General features: G+C 53.6%; 1 protein-coding gene across 1 annotated transcript in view; it reads left to right on the top strand.

Moving 5' to 3' along the window:
- pcca (propionyl-CoA carboxylase subunit alpha) overlaps positions 1-19,965 on the top strand; it is a 144,054-nt gene that overhangs the window by 86,613 nt on the left and 37,476 nt on the right. Inside the window, exons 19-21 of the mRNA XM_064311873.1 lie at positions 4,593-4,695; positions 12,499-12,597; positions 18,165-18,215. Coding sequence (XP_064167943.1) covers positions 4,593-4,695; positions 12,499-12,597; positions 18,165-18,215 — 253 coding nt within the window. The remainder of the gene's footprint in view (positions 1-4,592; positions 4,696-12,498; positions 12,598-18,164; positions 18,216-19,965) is intronic.

The following is a 19,965-nucleotide window of genomic DNA, read 5'->3' as shown; positions in this document are numbered from 1 at the left end:
CCCTCCCACACTGTGTGAGCAGCTTTCACTGGGGGGTGGAGGGGTGAAGGAGGGGGGGGGGGACAGGACTGGACGTTAGCCTTCTGAAACGCTGCCTAACCCCCCCACCACCACCACCACCATCACACTGTTAACCGTTACCTGCCAAGTCACCTGGACACAGACTGTGTCAAACTACCTGCTAATAAGCCTTCTTCTGAATGGCTGTGGCCTTTTTTTGTTCCAGGAGTAAAATTGTAGCTCAAGCATTTGCTTTTCTGGTTACTGCCTGCTGCAGTATTTGCATTTGGTTTGTGAATTGATTAGTGAAGGCCAGTTGGGTTGGTAAATTGCCGCTCTGTGACTTCACAGTTAGACATTTAGCAGATGTTCTTACCCAGAGTAATCTACCTGGGTCTAATTTAGCTATTTGTTTTCGCATACAATCCGTTTATACCCCTGGATTTTTACCGAAGCAATTCGGGTTAAGTACCTTGCTCAGGGGTGAAGTGGCAGTGGAACGGCACTGTGTTTGTTCCTTGTTCGGGGGACACAGACGAATGTTCACACTTCTGTGTTGAGTACGTCCCTCATAGCTGAGTGGACCATAGCCTTCTCACTAATCTGTGTCCCGGTTTTCTTATTCTTATTATCCTTGCCATGTTGGGAGTCGAGTTGGAGACTATAAGCATATGTTTTTTATTAAGCAGAAAACGTACGCGTGTAAATCCCCAGTTTGGGGGTTAGATGCAGGACCGGTTGGTGTTAATAACGGGCTGGGTAACAGTGTCCGGTACTCCTGGGGTTCTGGAGTCCTATGGCTCTGTGCAGCTGCATGCAAATATATGTATTTAAATGCAAAATACCCATGCAGAAATGAATGTGTTTAACATAAATATTGCAATGCAGTATGATAAAAATGGTATTTAAAATTCAGTTTGAATTGGGATGTGTTTTTGAGTGGTTTTTTTTTGGATATGAGATCGGTAAGAGTTAATGCTACTCTCCAAAGGATGCAGCCTCACGAGAGAGAGAGAGGGAGTGTGTGTGTGTGTGTGCTTGTGTATGTGCGCTTGTGTGTGTGTGAGAGAGAAAGTGAGTGTGTGAGAGAGACAGTGAGTGTGTGTATGTGAGAGAGAGTGAGTGTGATTTTCTTTTTTTAGTTTCAACAAATGTCTCTGCCAAATGCGCTTGCAGGTGGGATGCAGGAGCAGTCCGGGGTTTCCACACAGCAGCCGATAGCGTCAGGAGGTGTTAGCGTCCCCAGAGCGCTGCGTGCGGTTCGGAAACGGCCCTCCCTGACGGGCGAGAGGCGCATCCTGCGCTGCTGAGGGGGTCGTGACAGAAAAACAGACCTGGATAACAGGTGGAAAAAAACCCGATGGCGAAACGTGAAGGGGAAGCCCCTCCCCCTCCGCTCGTTTCAGACGACCCCGCCTTTTACGCCGCGCCGGTGTCTGCGTATCTTTCCAGTCGCTCAGAACTGAGCGCGCGGCACAGAACAAACGCGAGGAACTCCCAGGGGAGGAGTCTCCGTTCCGCCAAACGCTAGAAACTCCCCTGGGGGGGGGTTTCCATTCCCCTCTCTCCACGCGCGTGATTGGCTGTCGTCCCCTCTCTCCACGCGCGTGATTGGCTGTCGTCTCCTCTCTCCACGCGCGTGATTGGCTGTCGTCCCCTCTCTCCACGCGCGTGATTGGCTGTCATCCCCTCTTTTCGAGTGTGTGCTTGTCCGTCGTCCCCTCTCTCCATGCGCATAATTGGGCGTCCCTTCTCTCCACTTGCGTGATTGGCTGTCCCCTCTGTCCGCGCCTTGTTTGCGGAGTTATGAAACCCACGCCTCAGACCCGCTTGACCCTGCTGTCGCTGTGGGGGCCGTTTTGCACGGAAACTCCTGGCGGGCTGCCAAAGACAGTATTTTTGCAGTGGCCCCTGCGCTCGGCTGCTCTGGGCTGGTACAGATGCAGCGGTCTCTGGGCTCGACTGCTCTGGGCTGGTACAGATGCAGCGGTACCCCAGATCGACTGCTCTGGGCTGGTACAGATGCAGTGGTCTCTGGGCTTGACTGCTCTGCTCTGGGCTGGTACAGATACAGCGGGCTCTGGGCTCGACTGCTCTGGTCTGGTACAGATGCAGCGGTCTCTGGGCTCGACTGCGCTGCTCTGGGCTGGTACAGATACAGCGGGCTCTGGGCTCGACTGCTCTGGTCTGGTACAGATGCAGCGGTATCTGGGCTCGACTGCTCTGCTCTGGGCTGGTACAGATGCTGCGGTCTCTGTGCTCGACTTGCTTTGGGCTCGACTGCTCTGGTCTGGTACAGATGCAGCGGTACCCCAGATCGACTGCTCTGGTCTGGTACAGATGCAGCGGTCTCTGGGCTCGACTGCTCTGGTCTGGTACAGATGCAGCGGTCTCTGGGCTCGACTGCTCTGGTCTGGTACAGATGCTGCGGTCTCTGGGCTCGACTGCTCTGGTCTGGTACAGATGCAGCGGTCTCTGGGCTCGACTGCTCTGGGCTGGTACAGATGCTGCGGTCTCTGGGCTCGACCGCTCTGGCCTGGTACAGATGCTGCGTGTGTTTCAGCGGCTGCCGTCCTCAAGGCTCTTAATCTCACCGATCGCGCGGTGAGCGAGCCTCAGCCGGTCGACTCTGCGCGCAGCATCACAGTCTGCCCCACAATGGCTTGGAAACCCGCCAAGACGGCCAATCTGCACATTCTGCTGAAGCGCCATTGATATTTAGATTTTTATTTATTTATTTTTTTAAATGAAAGTTCCACCTCCATTTTTAGGCATTGGTTTTGTGGTGGCAGTTATATTTGTTGAGGTTGTGGAGTTTTTTTTGAGCGATTCACTGAATGGATTGATGCACATTTCCCGTTTAGCAGCAGCCTGTGTGTACATAGAAGAAAGTGCCCATGTTGTGTGAAGCAGAACAGTAATGCAGAATTGAACAGCATCAGTGGAGCTATTTTGTGTGTGCTCGTGTTTGTGTGGGTACGTGTGTGGTGTTCTGTGTTTGTATCTGTGTGTGCGAGCGTGTGTATATCTGTTCGTGCGTGTGTGTGCGTGTGTGAGTATCTGTGCATGCGTGTGTGCATGTGTGTGTGTGTATCTGTCAGAGGTCAGAGCTCTGTTTCTGCTGTACCTCTCCTGTCTGTGGGATGCCAGGCCGGTGGTCTGTGGCCGTCTGAGAGGGGCAGATTCCTCTTGATGGAGCCGCACTGGTGTGTGTGTGTATGTGTGTGTATGTGTGAGAGAGTGTGTGTGTGTGTGTGTGTGTGAGAGAGAGAGTGTGTGTGTGTGCCAGCATTGTGTCTGGAGCGCAGGGCTGGAGGGACACAGACTGGCCACTACAGGATTAGAGCCATACTGTGTGTGTGTGTGTGCGCGTGCGTGTGCCTGTGTGTGTGTGAGAGAGAGAGAGAGTGTGTGTGTGTGTGTGTGATCATGAGATGATCATTCAGTGGAGAACAGAGGCCCCTTTCCCCTTTCTGACCAAACAGGAATGTGCCCTGGACTGCTGATAGTATGGGTGAATGATGTGATGATGGTGTATTTTTACAGGATTTACTGAATAAAACCATAAACCGAAATGTTACTTAATCGCAGATGGGTAGGCAAGATCAAACGTAATCCAATATTAGCAATATAAAATGATTACGTACAATGTTTTAAAAAAAATAAATACACTTATGTAGTTTTTGTCATTGAATGTTTTATGTATTGTAATGTTAATAATGGTAATAAACTGATAGGGAACTGAATCTGAGACGGTGGACTGCATTATGCTCCAAAGCTTGGGCCCTTTTGTGGTCTGCAGTCTTTGTAGCAGTTGTTTCTGTTTTGAGAAGTTCTGTTTGACTTCAAAGGAGCTTTGGTCTGTGACTCTTGCCCTTGCAGGAAGTTCAGTCAAACTCAAAACAACCTTAAAACACACACACACACACACACACACACACACACTGCCTATCAGGCAACAAATAAAACGAAAGCACTTTTTTTGGAGACTTTGCTGAGTCTAAATTGGCCCGTGACCCAGTTTTGTTTTATATTAACTAATTACAGAACCCTCAGAAATCTGACACCGGGTCTGGGCTCCCAGAATGCACCGGGAGAAAGCGGATGCTCGCGCTTCCTAATGCGGTCCTCGGGGCCGTGTGGGACGTGCGGGGGGACGGGAGGAGGGGGGGGGCCGTATCGTGTTTGGCGTTTAATAAACTAAAGCAATATCTCAGAATTAGGGAGGCGAGGCGGGCCTTTCCGACGGTGGCTAAACGGATTTGCCAACCTTTTCTTTTCCGCGGAGCGGGGCGCAGGGGCGAGAGGTCCGTCGCCCATGCCGTCCCCGGGACGCCCGTGTCGTACTCGGGGGTGCCGTTCCGATGCTCCTCGCCCCTCCCTGGCCCCCCTGGCCCCCCTGGCCCCCCCGGCCTGGGGCCTGCTCATGCAGGCCTACGTGCCTCAGTGTGAGAGTGATGGATGATCCCAGTGTAGGGGGATCACTGAGGGGGACGGCAGAGTTTTGGGCTTTAGTGCGCCGGTGCTGAGGGTGAGAGTGGGGGGTAATGCGTGCGGGTTATTTTATTTTGTTTTGTTTTGTTTTGTTTCAGGGTCTCCAGTGCCCCCCAGGAGCAGCAGAAGTGGGAGCTGTCTGTGGAGCTGGAGAAGGGGTCCCACACTGTTACAGTCTCCCGCAAGGGATCAACCTACACAGTGAGTACCATCTGCGCCCCCCCTGCGGACCCGCTCCTGTTCCCCCTCCCCCCTGCGGACCAGCTCCTGTTCCCCTGCCTCCCTCCAAACCTGCTCCTGTTCCCCTCCCCCTGCAGACCCGCTCCTGTTCCCCCTCCCCCTCCAAACCCGCTCCTGTTCCCCTCCCCCTGCAGACCAGCTCCTGTTCCCCTCCCCCTGCAGACCCCTCCTTCCCCCTGCCCCCTCCAACCCACTCCTGTTCCCTTCGCCCTGCCCCCTCCAAACCCAATCCTGTTCCCCTCCCCCTGCCCCCTCCAAACCCAATCCTGTTCCCCTCCCCCCCAACCCCACCCGATCCTGTTCCCCCTATGCCCCTCCAAACCCACTCCTGTTCCCCTGCCCCCTCCAAACCCGCTCCCTTTCCCCCTGCCCCCAAACCCACTCCTGTTCCCCAGATCAGTATCTGCTGTTCCCCCTGCCCCCTTACATGTGTGTGTATGTGTGTGCTTCTCTGTGCCTGTGTGTGTGTGTGTGTGTGTGTGCGCGTCTCTGTGCCTGTGTGTACATGCGTGTGCATGCGCATCTATTTTGCGCATTTGTAATCTTAACACCAGCAGGAAATGAAGAGGTTAGCCCAGTCTGACTCTTTTCCCCCTTTAGCAGCGTTAGCCGCTAAGCAGTGAGTCTGTAGTATTCCTGTGTTCAGCGGGAGCCTGGCGGCGGCGGCGGCGGCGGTTTTGGCGGGAGGCAGCCGCGGCTCGCTGCAGCCGCGCAGACTGACAGACCCAGGCACCCCTGGGCTCCCTCTCGCTCGCACGCGCTCAGAGCCTCATTAGCGTGCTCGGCTAACAGACAGCCTCTTCACACAGCTGCGCACCCGCACCTGCGCGTCTGCAGATGTTTACACAGGCTGCGCTGCGCTGCGTCGCTGCGCCTCTGCCGCCTGACAGCGACGACATCATCACAGAGTGATGGCTGATGGGAATTTTTTTTTTTTCGTTGCGAAAGCCGGATTACAGACCATCACCGACATGGTCCAGGTGTGTGTGTGTGTGTGTGCGTGTGTGTGTGTGTGTGAGCGTGCGCACGCGTGCTTGTGTGTGTGTGTGTGTGTGTGTGTGTGTGTGCGTGCACGCATGGGTGCTTGTGTGTGTGTGTGTGTGTGTGTGTGTGTGTGTGGGTTCAAGTCATTTTATTTCTATTTTCTGGTGAGATTATATTCATGCCTCCATAGTAATGGATTGTGTTTCTAATTTCTTGCATTGTACTACACGGTATGGTGTACCTTTTGACTTTTTCATGTTCATATTATTTTATTTTGTTTTGTTTCCTTGTTATGACTTTCAACATTTGGCGTAGAAGAATGCAATACCGATCGGTCACCTGGATCAGAAATCAGGATTTTCCCCAGCATGCTCTGGCTTTTCCCCGAGCCAATTAGGAGCATATTGTTTCCACTGTACAGCTCTTCTGACATGTATCTCATTTAATGTCAAATTAAACCATCAGTGTCAATAACGCTCAATGGCACCTTTCCTTTCCATTGTCAGTATCCTTCGGGGAAATGCTCTGCGTTCTAATTAAGTGGATTAGAATTAATCAAACAGCCTGTCGAAAGTGCCTGTCACAGAAAACCGGATATTTACATAAAATGGTATCTTTCAAACATCTCATTACAAAACTCATTAAAACTGGGTTAATTAATTAAAAGCACAGTAATTTAAACTTTATGACGTGTAAGAAGTGCCTGCCATAATTAGCACCTTTACAAGTTTTTTTTTTTCTCTTTTCCTTTTCTCTCTCTCGAATAACTGCTGGGTGTCTTTGCGTCGTAGTCTAGTAATAGATCTCCTTAAAGTGCTGATTTGCTTTTATCCCCCCCCCCCTTTGTTTCAAAGGTTCCCGACAAACTAATCTCTTCATATACTCCCCAGTTTAAAAAAAGAAATTATGATCTCTGCGATGCACAATCTGTGGGAACAAAGAAGTGGGGTTTTTGGGGTTGCTGTTACCCATAGTGGCTGAAGAATAGGGTTTGTGACCCCAGAAGACTGGGGCTTCCTACACGAGTGGGCCATCTTATCCTTAAATTATTCCCTCTGCCCCCTCCCTCTTAAATGGTTAATATGTTTATGAAAAGTTCTCTAGGTGATTGAATTGGGCCTTCTGCTAAGCAGATAAAGGGAGAGATGGTGAAGGAGAGATGGAGCGGGGGAAAGTGTTTGTGGGGAGCTGAGAGTCTCTGGTCCCTCACTGACAGAACACGCCTGGCAGGTGCCTGGGCTCACTGTGAGAGGTGCATTGTGGGAGAACCTCCAGTGGCTGGAAAAGAACGTTTTGATCTGCGCCAAATCCGATTCGACCAATGGATTTGGGACGGTCGGGCAGCCCGCCCTGGGCTCCCTGTAGCATCAGAGGACCCCGCGGCCCGTGGGCTGAGTCTGATCATCGATTGGGCTCGGGGGGCACGGAGGGCACGGAGGGATTTGGGTCCCCCCCCCCTCCCCATCTCCGTCTCCGTCTCCCGTTTCCTCTTGTTGTGTCAGATTTACCTGGCTGGGCTTGGACGCCTCTCTGGGTTGCTGTCGGTGTTCCGGCTCAGAGTGAGGTGTGCGTTTCTGTGTTCGCTTTCTGCTCTGACCGATGATCTTCAGTAGCTTGAGTTGGCGAGGTTGTCGTTAAGTTCCGATGCAGACGAACGTGTGCGAACGTAGATGTTTTTGTTTTTTCCCGCGGGTGCCCAGGGCAGACGGTCCTGTTTTTTTGCTGAAGGTGTGACCGTCTGTCCCAGTCTGAGCTCACACCGAAGGCTTGTGGCCTTTCCTCAAATTATACTTTTATAGTAAGGTTTTTTTTTTACGGTAGGAAACGTGTCCATCGTCAGGTTTGAAATGCTGAATGTTGAAACGCTGTGCTTGGAGAGGTATGGATGAAAGGGGCCGACTTCTTTATGAATTCAGCCGTGTAACTGACCCATGAAACACTCCGTCTCTATTAGGATGGGTGGGTGGAAAAGCAGGTTTGTTCAGCTGTGGAGTGATTTCCTCCGGCCCCGGTGTGTGTGTGTGTGTGTGTGTGTGGGGTTTACAAACCAGGCCACGTTTTTCAGCTGATATCTGGTGGGGGTGGGGGCAGTTTGAGGGGGGTTGCAATATTCGGCCGAACCCTCACCCTCAGCCGCCGGCGTGTGATTGGCTCGTCAGTATTCCGGACGGCTCCTGAGCGGGCTCTACAGGTGGCGGTGCTGGCCTGGCCATTAGGAGCTCCGCCAGCCCGTGAGCCGGTCTGACGTTCGTTAGGAGGGAAGTTTGGGGCGAGGGCGCCGCCCGGTCGGCCCGGCCGCGCTCCGGTATTCTGTTTGTTGTTGCCGTCGTGGTAACGAGGCGGGGTCGAGCGGGGCGAGCGGGGGCGAGCGGGGCGAGCGGGCTCGTGAGGAGCGCTGAGCGTGTGTAACAGCAGGACCATGGTAACAGAAAGGAGTGTAATCCCCTCTGAGACGCATCCCCCAGCCCCCACTCCTTTGATCATCTCACTCCCTCCAAACACGGGGGGTGCTGGACCCCCACTAACTCCACCTTCATTAGGTCCAGCGATGTTTCCAGCACATTAGGAAGCAACGGCCCCACATCAGGATGACTTTCTGGTTGATCCCATCCCCCTGTACCCTCCCCCACCCTGTCTCATGCCCCCCCCCCCCCAAACAGTTATATACTCAGCGCCAGAGCTCTAACGGACCACAATAATAATTTTTTTTTTACTTTTTCACCATCTGAAACGGTTTTGGCGTTTTTCAGTCCTGAACTCGTAGTTTTTTGTTTTTTTATTTTTTCCACGTGACCTTTGTCTTGGCGAACCTCGGGGACAGAAGGTCGGGGGGGTTCATGCGCTGCGTGGCGCGGTGGTGCCCGGAGTCGGTAATGGGTTCTGATTTCTTACTCCGGTTGGGATGGCAGGTACGGGGGGGGCTACCCTTACGCGGGGCTGCCCTTCCCAGGCCTGACCTTTAGCGTCAGCTCCTCGTTTAAGAGATGCCAGGTTACATCAGAGTGTCAGGGGCGCGGGGATCGCTTCAGATTGGGCTGTAGAGGCGCACGCTACACAAAAAAAGGGGGTAGAAGGGCGATCTGTGACCTCCCCATCAACTCTAGACCTTTTCATTCAGATCATCAGCCAGCGATCTGAAACCCGGCTCCTTCTCCAGCTGCTCTTCTCATTGGCTGGACCGCAACAGCGGGGCCAGCCCTACACACGCGAACGTCTGCGACTGAGTGACTGACTGAGTGAGTGATGAAGTCACATCATTGGTCGGCCCGGATCACGTGTGTTAGGTCCAGCCATATACTAGGTTTTAACCTGGGGCGACATAGCTCAGGAGGTAAGACCGATTGTCTGGCAGTCGGAGGGTTGCCAGTTCAAACCCCGCCCTGGGAGTGTCGAAGTGTCCTTGAGCAAGACACCTAACCCCTAACTGCTCTGGCGAATGAGAGGCATCAATTGTAAAGCGCTTTGGATAAAAGAGCTATATAAATGCAGTCCATTTACCATTTAACCTGGTCTTGTTGCGGTTGTTCGTGGGCCCCAGATTTTCCAGCGGACTCTGATTTGAGGCCCCCTTTGGGTGGTGTTTTTGTGAGAATGGGGGAGGAGTCTCTCTCCTTCGGCGGTGCGGCGGGGTTTTTTCCCAGAGTTCTCGGCGGTTCGGTGTTTTCACACGTGCGCGGCTGAAGAGGCGCTGGCCGGGGTCAGGCGGCTTTTGGGACGGGTCAGTCCGCGCTGGGACGGGTCCCGCGGAGGCGGGCCCCCCCACACATGGCCCTCATCAGGGGCCCACGCGGGCTCGGGCGGGGGGGGGGGTGGGGCAGGGGGGGGGTTCTGTTGGGGCAGAATGCGCGTCCCGCTCACCCGTAACCATGGCGAGACTTCAGACGGGGCGGCTCTTGAGAGCCGTGGCGAGCTTGGCGGTTTTTACGGCTGTTTGGAGGCCCGAGCTCTCCTCTCCACCAGAGAGAGCGGGGGCTGCTGTTTGCACAACTGGCTTCACATCGAAAACATTTTACCCTTCCCCCCGCCCCCCCGCCCCCCCTACCCTTCCAATCCCACACCCCTGTTCCCCCCCTCGGCTGCAAGGCCCCATCAAGTAAATAATGATATCTTTTGGTGTGAGGGAGATCTCTTCAACAGAAAAATGAAAAAGATCTTATATCTTCTAGGAAGCGTGGGCTCGTCTGAAAACAAGGCCTTTCTTCCCCCGGTAAAGGAGCTTGGATCCAGTTTTGTGGCGTTTGTCCTGCCCTTAGCGAGGGTCCCAGAGGCCGGCTGTAGAAGCGGTCGAAGCGGGAGCTGAGCTCTGTGCCACCGGCGAGCAGCGAGGTGATTTATTGGGGCTCAGTGGCCTGCTCAGGCTCGCCGTCTGTAGCGACCGGCGGAAGTAATGGCTGACTGGCAGGGATGTGCAGAGGGACTTGAGCGGGAAGATCAGTAGTTGTGCCAGGACTGCTTTTCTCTCCCTTATCTAAAACTCCTTGGTATTCCTTTTATGATGAATACAGTAGCAGCTCAGGGGAAGATGTGTTATATTAAACTGGCTGATAGATTTACATGAGGATTTACATTTCAAGCCTCTGTGTGAGGATAATTCATCCTATCGTCATTTTTGTAGTTAAGTAAGGGTAAAAAGGCTGTGATTTTCTGTTTGGTTTCCTGCGTACCTGCGTTCGTGCGGCTGGGCACGGCTCCCCGCCCCATGCCCCCACCCCCCCGCCCCACGCCCCACGCCCCCTGTCCCTGCTGCTGCTGCTTCGCCCTCAACTTTCCATTTCCGGCATGCATTAAAAAAAAAAAAGCTGCTGTTATCTCTGAGAGATTCCGCTCGCTCGTTATGATGTTTAAAAAGATAAGGGTTCACTGCGCAGAGATCGTCAAAAATATTATTGTTACTAATACTTCTGGAAAATTGAAGCCATTCCCAAATATTTGGGGTGAGGAGGAAACCTCTCTCTCTCTGTCTTTCTCCCTCTCTCCCTCTCTCTCTGTCTCTCTCTCTCTCTCCCTCTCTCTCTCTCACTCTCTCTGTCTCTCTCTCTCCCTCCCTCTCTCTGCCTCTCTCTCTCTCCCTCTCTCTCTCTCTCTCCCTCTCTCTCTCCCTCCCTCCCTCCCTCCCTCCCTCCCTCTCTCTCTCTCTCTCTCTCACCTGAGCCGTTGACCTGCTCAGATGAGTATCTCTGGGACGTCCGCGCTGTCGGAAACGACAGGATGTGCTTCTGCTGACGGGCGCACGGAAAAAATGCCTCTGATCTTTTAAAACTGCCGTCCTCCCGCTCGCCCCGCCCGTCTGCACCGCCCCGCCCGTCCGCACTGCCCCCCTCCCCCCCCCTCCTGTCCGCACTGGCCCCCCAACGGTGAAATGAACTTCCCACGCTGGTCAGAATGGCGGAGTTGCTGTCCGTCAAGCTGAAGCCCCGCCCCCTCAGAATGAACTTGGTCTCCCCTCTCAGCCCCTCTCCTTCACTCTCTCACCTTTCCTACGGCCTCTCATGATTTTCTGCTTTCATGTTTTTTTTCTTATGGGTTGTTATAGATAGACTCTGCTTGTATTTAGGGCTCGTTTCTTGGTTTGCATTGGCAGCTAAAGTCCCCTCTGCCTACCCACTTACTGGATTTGCATTAATATTTGATCTATTTGGCAGACGTTCTTATCCGGTGTGACACACACAGCTTGTTTTCTTTCACTTAAAATCCGTTTATTCAGCCGGACGGCTCTTGTTACGTCCCGTACTCGCCCACCTGGGATTCAAACCTGCAACCTCACAGTTGCAGGCTACACCGCAGCCCTGTTACTGCTAGATCACCCCCCTCCCTCACTGGTGTCAACGCTGCTCTATCGTATTTCCAACTACTGTGGAAGCCTCTGAATAGAACAGTAGTTCTGTCTTAGTCTTAAGAATTTTTTATTTTTTTTTATTTTTTATTTTTTTGACTTGAAGTGTCAAAAATCTGTTAGAACAGAGCACCTGTGTTAACCTGTCCACCTGCTTCTTCTGAAACAATTCTTAAATGTGTCAGAGAGAGCAGGGAGGGAGGGAGGGAGGGAGAAGGAGAGAGAGAAAGAGAAAGAGAGAAAGGCAAAGAGGAGGAGGGGTCAAACTAATCTCCTGACTACTGAGCAGCTGAAGAGGTGCCCAGAGCGGGCCCTGCCGTCTGATAGGCCGGCTGACGTGACCTCTGACCCCGGGCTGAATATACATTATCAGCAGGCCATGCCTATGGGCCATGCAAACACATTTGTACAAGTTTTTGTCGATTAACTAATTCAGAAGTGAGCTTCATTACTCTCCCTTAATTAAGATAGCAATGCAAATTCCTTCATTAATGGTGACAGAGACAGCTCCTCCGGCGTTCCGCAGGGACCAGATTATATGCAGGCCCCGTAGAGCGGGGATGTGAGGTGTCACCGGATATTCAAATGGCACGCTTGTTTAATTGCGCTAAATGTGGCGTGTCCGGCTAGGTAGAGGAGTTTGGAAGGCTGGCGGGGTGGGGGGAGGGGGGAGAGGAGGGGGGGGGCACTCAGGGTGAAGGGCTGAGATCCTCCCCCCCAGGCAGCTGTGCGCTGGTCCCCCCCCCCCACTCCGCCCCCTCCCCGGGGGCGTCCGCGGGACCATGTTGTTGGACCCTTGTCTTTTATGGCGGCGGCGGTAAACATGACAGGCTGTTTGGCCGCCATCTGTTTAAAATGGCCGCCGCATGGCGCGCAGAGCGATGAACTTGAGATTCCGTTTGGCGTCTGTCTCCGCGGTAACAGTCTCGTCACGCCGATCTCCGCAGGTGCAGCTTGATGGGAAGAGCGTGGACGTGTCCAGCGACTGGAACCTGGCGTCTGCTGTACTGCCCGTCACCGTCAACGGCACCCAGAGGACCGTGCAGGTACACGAGCGCACACACACACACACTGTACGCACTATACACACACACACACACTGTACGCACTAACACACACACACACACTGTACGCACTATACACACACACACACACACACACTGTACACACTATACACACACACACACACACACGCGCGCACACACTGTACGCACACACACACACACACTATACGCACACACACACACACACGCACACTGTACGCACACACACACACACACTGTACGCACACACTGTACACACTATACGCACTACACACACACTGTACGCACTACACACTACACACACACGCACCGCACACACACTGTACACACTATACACACACACGCACGCACACACTGTACACACTATACACACACACACACACGCACACACTGTACGCACACACACATGCACACGCACACACTGTACACACTATACACACACACACTACGCACTATACACACACACACACACTGTACGCACACACACATGCACACACTGTACACACTACACACACACACACTGTACACACTATACACACACACGCGTGTGCACACTGTACGCACACACACACACACACACACTGTACACACTACACACACACACACACACACGCACACTGTACACACTATACACACACACACACACGCACACACTGTACGCACACACACATGCACACGCACACACTGTACACACTATACACACACACAACCACAACACACACCACACACTGTACGCAACACATACCACACGTACACACTACACACACACACTGTACACACTATACACACACACACACGTACGCACCACACACACTGTACACACCACACGACCACTATAGAAACGCACACACTTACGAAACACACACACCACTGTAACACACACACACACACGCGTGCCACACTGTACGCACACAGACACACACACACTGTACACACTATACACACACACTGTACGCACACAGACACGCACACACTGTACACACTATACACACACACGTGTACACACTGTACACACACACACACTGTACACGCGCACACACACACACTGTACGCACTATACACACACACACACACACACACGCACACACTGTACACACTATACGCACACACACTGTACGCACACACACACGCACACAGACACACACTCACTGTACACACGCACGCACACACACATACAGTATACACTATACGCAAACTATACACACGCGCGCGCACACTGTACGCACACTATACACACACACTACGCAACCAACACCCACACACACACACATATCACAGTACACACTTAACTAACACACACACACGTCACACTTGCACACACACGCACACAGACATACACACACACATACACACACACACTGTACACATGCACATGCACACACTGTACACACACTATACACACACACACACACATACACACACACACTGTACGCACTACACCGTCTCTGCTCTTCCCGCCCGTCCGGTAAAAATCTGCCGCTGAACTTCGCCGGCCACCAAACCGCCGCCGCGGCCGACCGACCAATCGCCAGCCGCCGCGGCTCCGCGCTGAATAGGTCATCGGTACCCAACTAGGTGGAACTAATTTGGCGCAGAATGGCAGGAAGATTGGGCGCAGGGTCGCAGGAAGGGCCTGAGCGTGTAATGAGAGGCGCTTGATTGCTGTTAAGTGGGGGGGGGGGGTTTATGTCGGACCCGGACTACCGGGCACAGGGGCCAGCGTACGGTGCGGTTAGACCCAATCTGTGTCCTTCTACAGGGACTGGAAATCCTGTCTTACCGCTTTACTTTCTGAACAAAAGCTCAATATTTATATTCATGCTGAAATGATTTATTACTCCAGTTTTTACATTTTAAAAAGTGGTGGTAATTGTAGGGTGTTTGTACTTTTGGAAGACGTTTAGCGTTCAGCTGTGTTTTCACCTGTAAATCTGGTGAATTGGCTTTTACCTTGAAGGAGCTACCTGGTAATATCTCAGTATTTATTCGGTTGTTTTTCAGTTTGTTTCGGTTTTATTTATTCGGGACATGTTGGGTTTTTAAACATTTGTTTTTTCTTATTTGAAGTAGTGAGGTGCACACGCACCACTCCTTAGCATTGTTTTATTTTATTTGAGTTAGATCTTTTTATTTAAGTGTTTAACAGTTTCGCTGTCCTCCGGTGAGCAGTTCAGGTGGATTGTCGGTGGTAGAGTGTCTTTGGTCTCATGCTAATCCACGTGCTTATCACACCTGAAAAAATGTCCCGCAACACCAGGCTCCTGTTCTTTGTACTCGCAGAAGAGTTTTCCGTATTTTTCTGTCATCGCCGCTCTGCTAGGAGGGAGCCTGCAGTTGTTGGGCTCTAATTAAGCAGTGCCTCCGCCTGCAGAAGGCGCTGCCATATGGCGCTTGTCTCCTGCTCCACCGGTAGAAAGTCCGTCACAAAGGAGAGGCTTTGGGGGGCTGCCGCGCCCCTCTCCAGCGCCCGCCGTGATGTGAAAGAGACGTTTCGTTATAAACCATGTGCTCCCCTTCGCTTTCTGTGGATGGGGCAGAGTATATAGATCAGAAAGGTTCGGCTGTTTAAATAATGTTATGATCGTTAAACACGACGATTTAAATCCGTTAAAACATTTAATCTCTCACACACACACACACGCACACATAAACACACACACACACACAAACACACACACACTCAGACCAAAACACACACACACACACGCACACACACACACCACTCAGACCAAACACACACACACACACACACAAACACACACACTCAGACAAAACACACAACACACCACACACACAAACACACACACACACATAAACACACACTCAGACCAAAACACACACACACACACACACACACACACACACACACTCAGACCAAAACACGCACACACACACACACACACACACACACACACACACACAAACACACACACTCAGACCAAAACACACACACACACGCACACACAAACACACACACACACACACAAACACACACACTCAGACCAAAACATACACGCACACACACAAAAACACACACACGCACATAAACACACACAGACAAACACGCACGCATGATTTGTAGATGATGCTGGGGAATAGTTTCTGCATGTAGATGGGGGGTATCTCTGATTGGTGGGGGAACACTGAGGCTCTGAGGGAGAGACCCGGCGGCCGGTCGCCCTGTTGAGTAATCCGCTGTGTCAGAGACTCGCGGATCAGTCACTGTACCGCGCGCGGAAACCTTACGCGGCTGTTTACTGCGCTGACGGCGATTAGAGGTCATTTCAGCCTCCGCCCGAATCGCCTCAGATGATATGCAAAGCCACCCAAGGCTGGCGGGCTGCTTGTGGACTCAGTGGAGTCGATTGGGGTGTGATCTGCCTCCTCAAGCAGACACAGAAGCCACTCCAGCCTGCGATCAGCGAGCGCCCGGGAGAGGATCACACAGCGCTCGCTCGCCCGCCCGCGCGTGGTAAGGAAGGCCGTCGCCCTATCAGACGAGCCCCAGTCCAGGCCGGGGAGAGATTAAAGGAGGCCTTGAAGACCAGGGTGAAGGAGGAGAGGAAAAAAAAACCGCCAAGTTGTACCCACGCTTCCTCCTCCAGTCGATAGCTGACCTGTGCTTCTTACGGGCTATCGGAAGTAAAAGTCTACCGAGGGCCTCTTCTGATTGGCAGCGGGCTGTCAGAGACCGTAGGAGTAACCTTGACTGCTTAGAGAGGAAAGCAGGAACTGCCCGAGGAGGATCTCTTTTAAAGGGGGGGGGGGGACCTCTGCGTCTAAACGCTGTCGACTCAAAGGAGGACCGGTCGTTAAGCAACTTTTTTTAGATTTTTTTTTTCCCGGTGCGGCAATGTAAATGTCAGGCGTGTTTTGTGGTGACCGTTTCCAGCGGCGACGGCGGCGGGCCGCTAAGCCTGCCTCTGATAAGCCGGAGCCAGGATGCGGCACGGCTCGCGGCGGCTCGGGGAGCCAATCAGACGGAGCGGGATTTAGAGTGTCCTGCTCGCCGCGTTCCGAGCGGTCGGGAGGGAAGGATCACTGCTCCCCCACTCTTAAGTGCTGTCTGGAACCTCCTGCGGTTACATCAGAGGGGCGCGGAGCGTAAAAATTCACGAGCGCCCCCCCCCCCCCTCCACCCACCCTTAACAAACAAACACATTAAATTCTGTCCACATCCTGTCTGTCTTAGTTTCCTTTTATAGACACCTTGTGGAAAATCTGAACGTTTGGTGGTGTTGAGATATACAGTCCTTTCCAGTTCAGTGTTCAGTGTAAATAAAGGCAAAAATCTATGTTCTTAGCTGTTTAATGTTGGACTATCATTTCTGTTTGTTATTGAGAATATGTGACTCACAGGGTTTATAGATGTTTAATGTTTGTCTGTTACATTTTTTGTGCTTTTAAACGAGAATATGCAACACACAGGTAACTGCTGCATTGAGAGTACATCTACAGAAAGATTGAATGGAATGTTTATTTATTTATTTTATTATGAAGCATGTGGTGCTCCATTGACCCGCTGTGGGCGGGTCCAGCTCATGAATATTCAGAGGGGTGAGCTGACCCACACAGTACCCTTCCAGGCTGAGCCCTTTCACTCTTTTCACTCTGGAGTCCTTCACAAGTTTTTTTGGGGGCGGAGCCAGGAGTTTTGTGGGTGGGGCTTGGGGCGGAGCCAGGAGCGGTGGTTACCGAATGTGCTGCGACGTTCCCCGGTCGCTCGCGTTCTGCAGAACGAGCGCCCCCCCCATCCCCCCCCCCACTCGCCCGCTCTGCCGCGCCTCCCCATCTTTACCACGGCAGAGGGCTTAAAAGATTTATGTCACAGCGACGAAATCTCGGGGTCCCCGCGCTCCGCTTGATCGGGGATGCGGTCCAGAGGCCTCGTTTTCGCGGACTTAACCGCTAATACGGGAGTCCCCCCCCCCCCCCCCGTTCTGTGGGACGCAGGCCTCCCCTCCCTCGGTCCAGGCCCGGTCCGGACCGTGTTCTGGCGCCTGACGCACCCAGACCTGTCCCTTCCCCCCCCCCCGTCTCTGTTCAGCTCCCTCGGTCTCCGGCCGCGTGTGGTTTCCGTTAGCAGAAGCCAAACCGCCAATGAAAACGCCCTGGTGTTGATTCCGAGTGCTGTGATTGGCTAATTACTGCCGTTTAAGGGAGTGCCCTTGTGAGTTGAAAAATTCAAGTCAGGTGTATTAAGAAGTGTTGAAAAACTGTTCCCAATCAGGTCATTACATTTTGGCTTGTCAGCAAAGTAAATACAAAAATTTTCATATTCCACCAAGATATTTTTCAGGTGTTACTGGAAGAAAGGTTGAAAATGAATTTGATCTGAAAAGTACTACATTGTAGATTTTTTTAAATGTATAATTCGTATTATTATAGAGTTCCTGTGAAATCAATAGGTTCTAATAAATGTCTTACTAGAAATAGATTTTGTTTGAATATATTTTATGGATTCTGGTGCCTTTCATATGTGTTTTTTGTTTTTCTTAATGAAGTAGTTGATAGTTCTCTTTATTATTCATTGATACATATTTATTGTGTTTTTGTTGTTGTTTTTTCAGTGCCTTTCCCGAAATGCCGGTGGGGAGCTCAACCTGCAGTATCTGGGGACAGTGGTGAGTGTCTTGTCTCATTTTGAATAGATCATTATTAGATAGTTTTTTATGTTATCACAGGAAATCGATTAATAAAACACTGAGCACAGGCTGGGCTCTTGTGCTCAAAATGTGGATTTTAGTGTGCTTTAGGTGATGGAAAGGTGTGACCTTATTCGGGCTCGCGTGCGAGGTCCGCTGTGGAGGAGAGGTGCGTTGCGTGCGTATGAATTTGAGATGGATTAGCGGTGCGCTTCAGAGTGGAGTTGAGAACAATGACGGTTCTGCGGGAGGACCTGGCGTGGAGTTGCTCTGTCTGAGCGTGGTTTTGAGGTAGAGGAGGGGGCGGGGCTTCCTCCTGAAAGGGTGGGGTCAGCAGGTCGTGGGCGGGCTGCCAGCGCGATCCTCCCTTCCGCCCCCCCGCTGTGGCGGATTGATCTGGAACCATGCAGCTGGAGGGGGGGGGGGGCGGGCGGGGTGAGGGGGGGCGGTGAAACCTTCAGAACACGCCTGCAATCGCCGTCTGCCGCGATCGCCCCGGCAACCCAGAGCTCTTCAAAGCCGCTCGGACGCGCAGGTTGAATGGGGGGGGGAGGGGGGCCTGGGTGGACCGTAAGGGGGTGTATGTCTTACAGGTGTATACGTCTCTGTTACCCCTCTCATGTTTTCCTGCCCCCTCTCTGGCCTGCCAATCTCTCTCTCCCTCTCTCTCTCGTTTGCCCGCTCCCCCTCTCCCTCGTTCTTTCCCTCTCTCTGGCCTGCCTGCTCCCCCTCTCCCCCTCTCCCTCGCTCCCTTGCTCGCTCTGATGCCAGTCCAGCGCCCGTCCTTGTGCGGGCCGGCCTCCCCCGCCTGGCACGTTTCCACGGCGATGGGCTCTCGGCGGCGCGGCTCTGCGTTAGCGGCGGCTTTGGTGACCTGGCTGTCAGAGCGGCTCCTCCGGCCCGGCTGGGGGGGGCGGGGTGAGCGCGGGCGGGGGCTGTCTGTCAGCACGCAGTGCGGCAAGGGGGGGGGGGGGCAGGCGGAACCGGCGGCTGGGTTGCCTCTTCCTGACCGCGCAGACGGGCGAGCTCAGCGGTCCCGTCGCCCGGGTTCGAGGGGCGGATGGAGGGGTTAGCCGGGCCGTCTGACAGCGGGGGCGCGGGGAGGCAGGGGGAGGCTCGCCCGGCTCGGAGCGGGACGCAGCGCTGCTACCCTACCCTAACCCTCCCCTCCCCGGCTGAAGGACACGGAGCCGCACACAGCCCACCCCGGCAACAGGGCTGGGAGCTCAGCCTCCTCACGGGCCGAGCGGGGGGAGCGGGGGGAGCAGGGGGAGCGGGAGGAACGGGAGGAGCGGGAGGAGCGGGGGGAGCGGGGGAGCGGGGGAGGGGAGGAGGGGGGACAGGCGGAAACGGCGGCTGGGTTGCCTCTTCCTGACCGCGCAGACGGGCGAGCTCAGCGGTCCCGTCGCCCGGGTTCGAGGGGCGGATGGAGGGGTTAGCCGGGCCGTCTGACAGCGGGGGCACGGGGAGGCAGGGGGAGGCTCGCCCGGCTCGGAGCGGGACGCAGCGCTGCTACCCTACCCTAACCCTCCCCTCCCCGGCTGAAGGACACGGAGCCGCACACAGCCCACCCCAGCAACAGGGCTGGGAGCTCAGCCTCCTCACGGGCCGAGCGGGAGGAGCAGGGGGAGCGGGCGGAGCGGGAGGAGCGGGAGGAGCGGGAGGAGCGGGGGGAGCGGGAGGAGCGGGAGGAGCGGGGAGCGGGAGCGGGAGGAGCGGGAGGAGC

This window comes from Anguilla rostrata, chromosome 15 (assembly GCF_018555375.3).
Source record: "Anguilla rostrata isolate EN2019 chromosome 15, ASM1855537v3, whole genome shotgun sequence".
Taxonomy (NCBI): domain Eukaryota; kingdom Metazoa; phylum Chordata; class Actinopteri; order Anguilliformes; family Anguillidae; genus Anguilla; species Anguilla rostrata.
The sequence above is the reverse complement of the archived record's forward strand: the minus strand, read 5'-3'. Positions and strand labels throughout refer to the sequence as shown.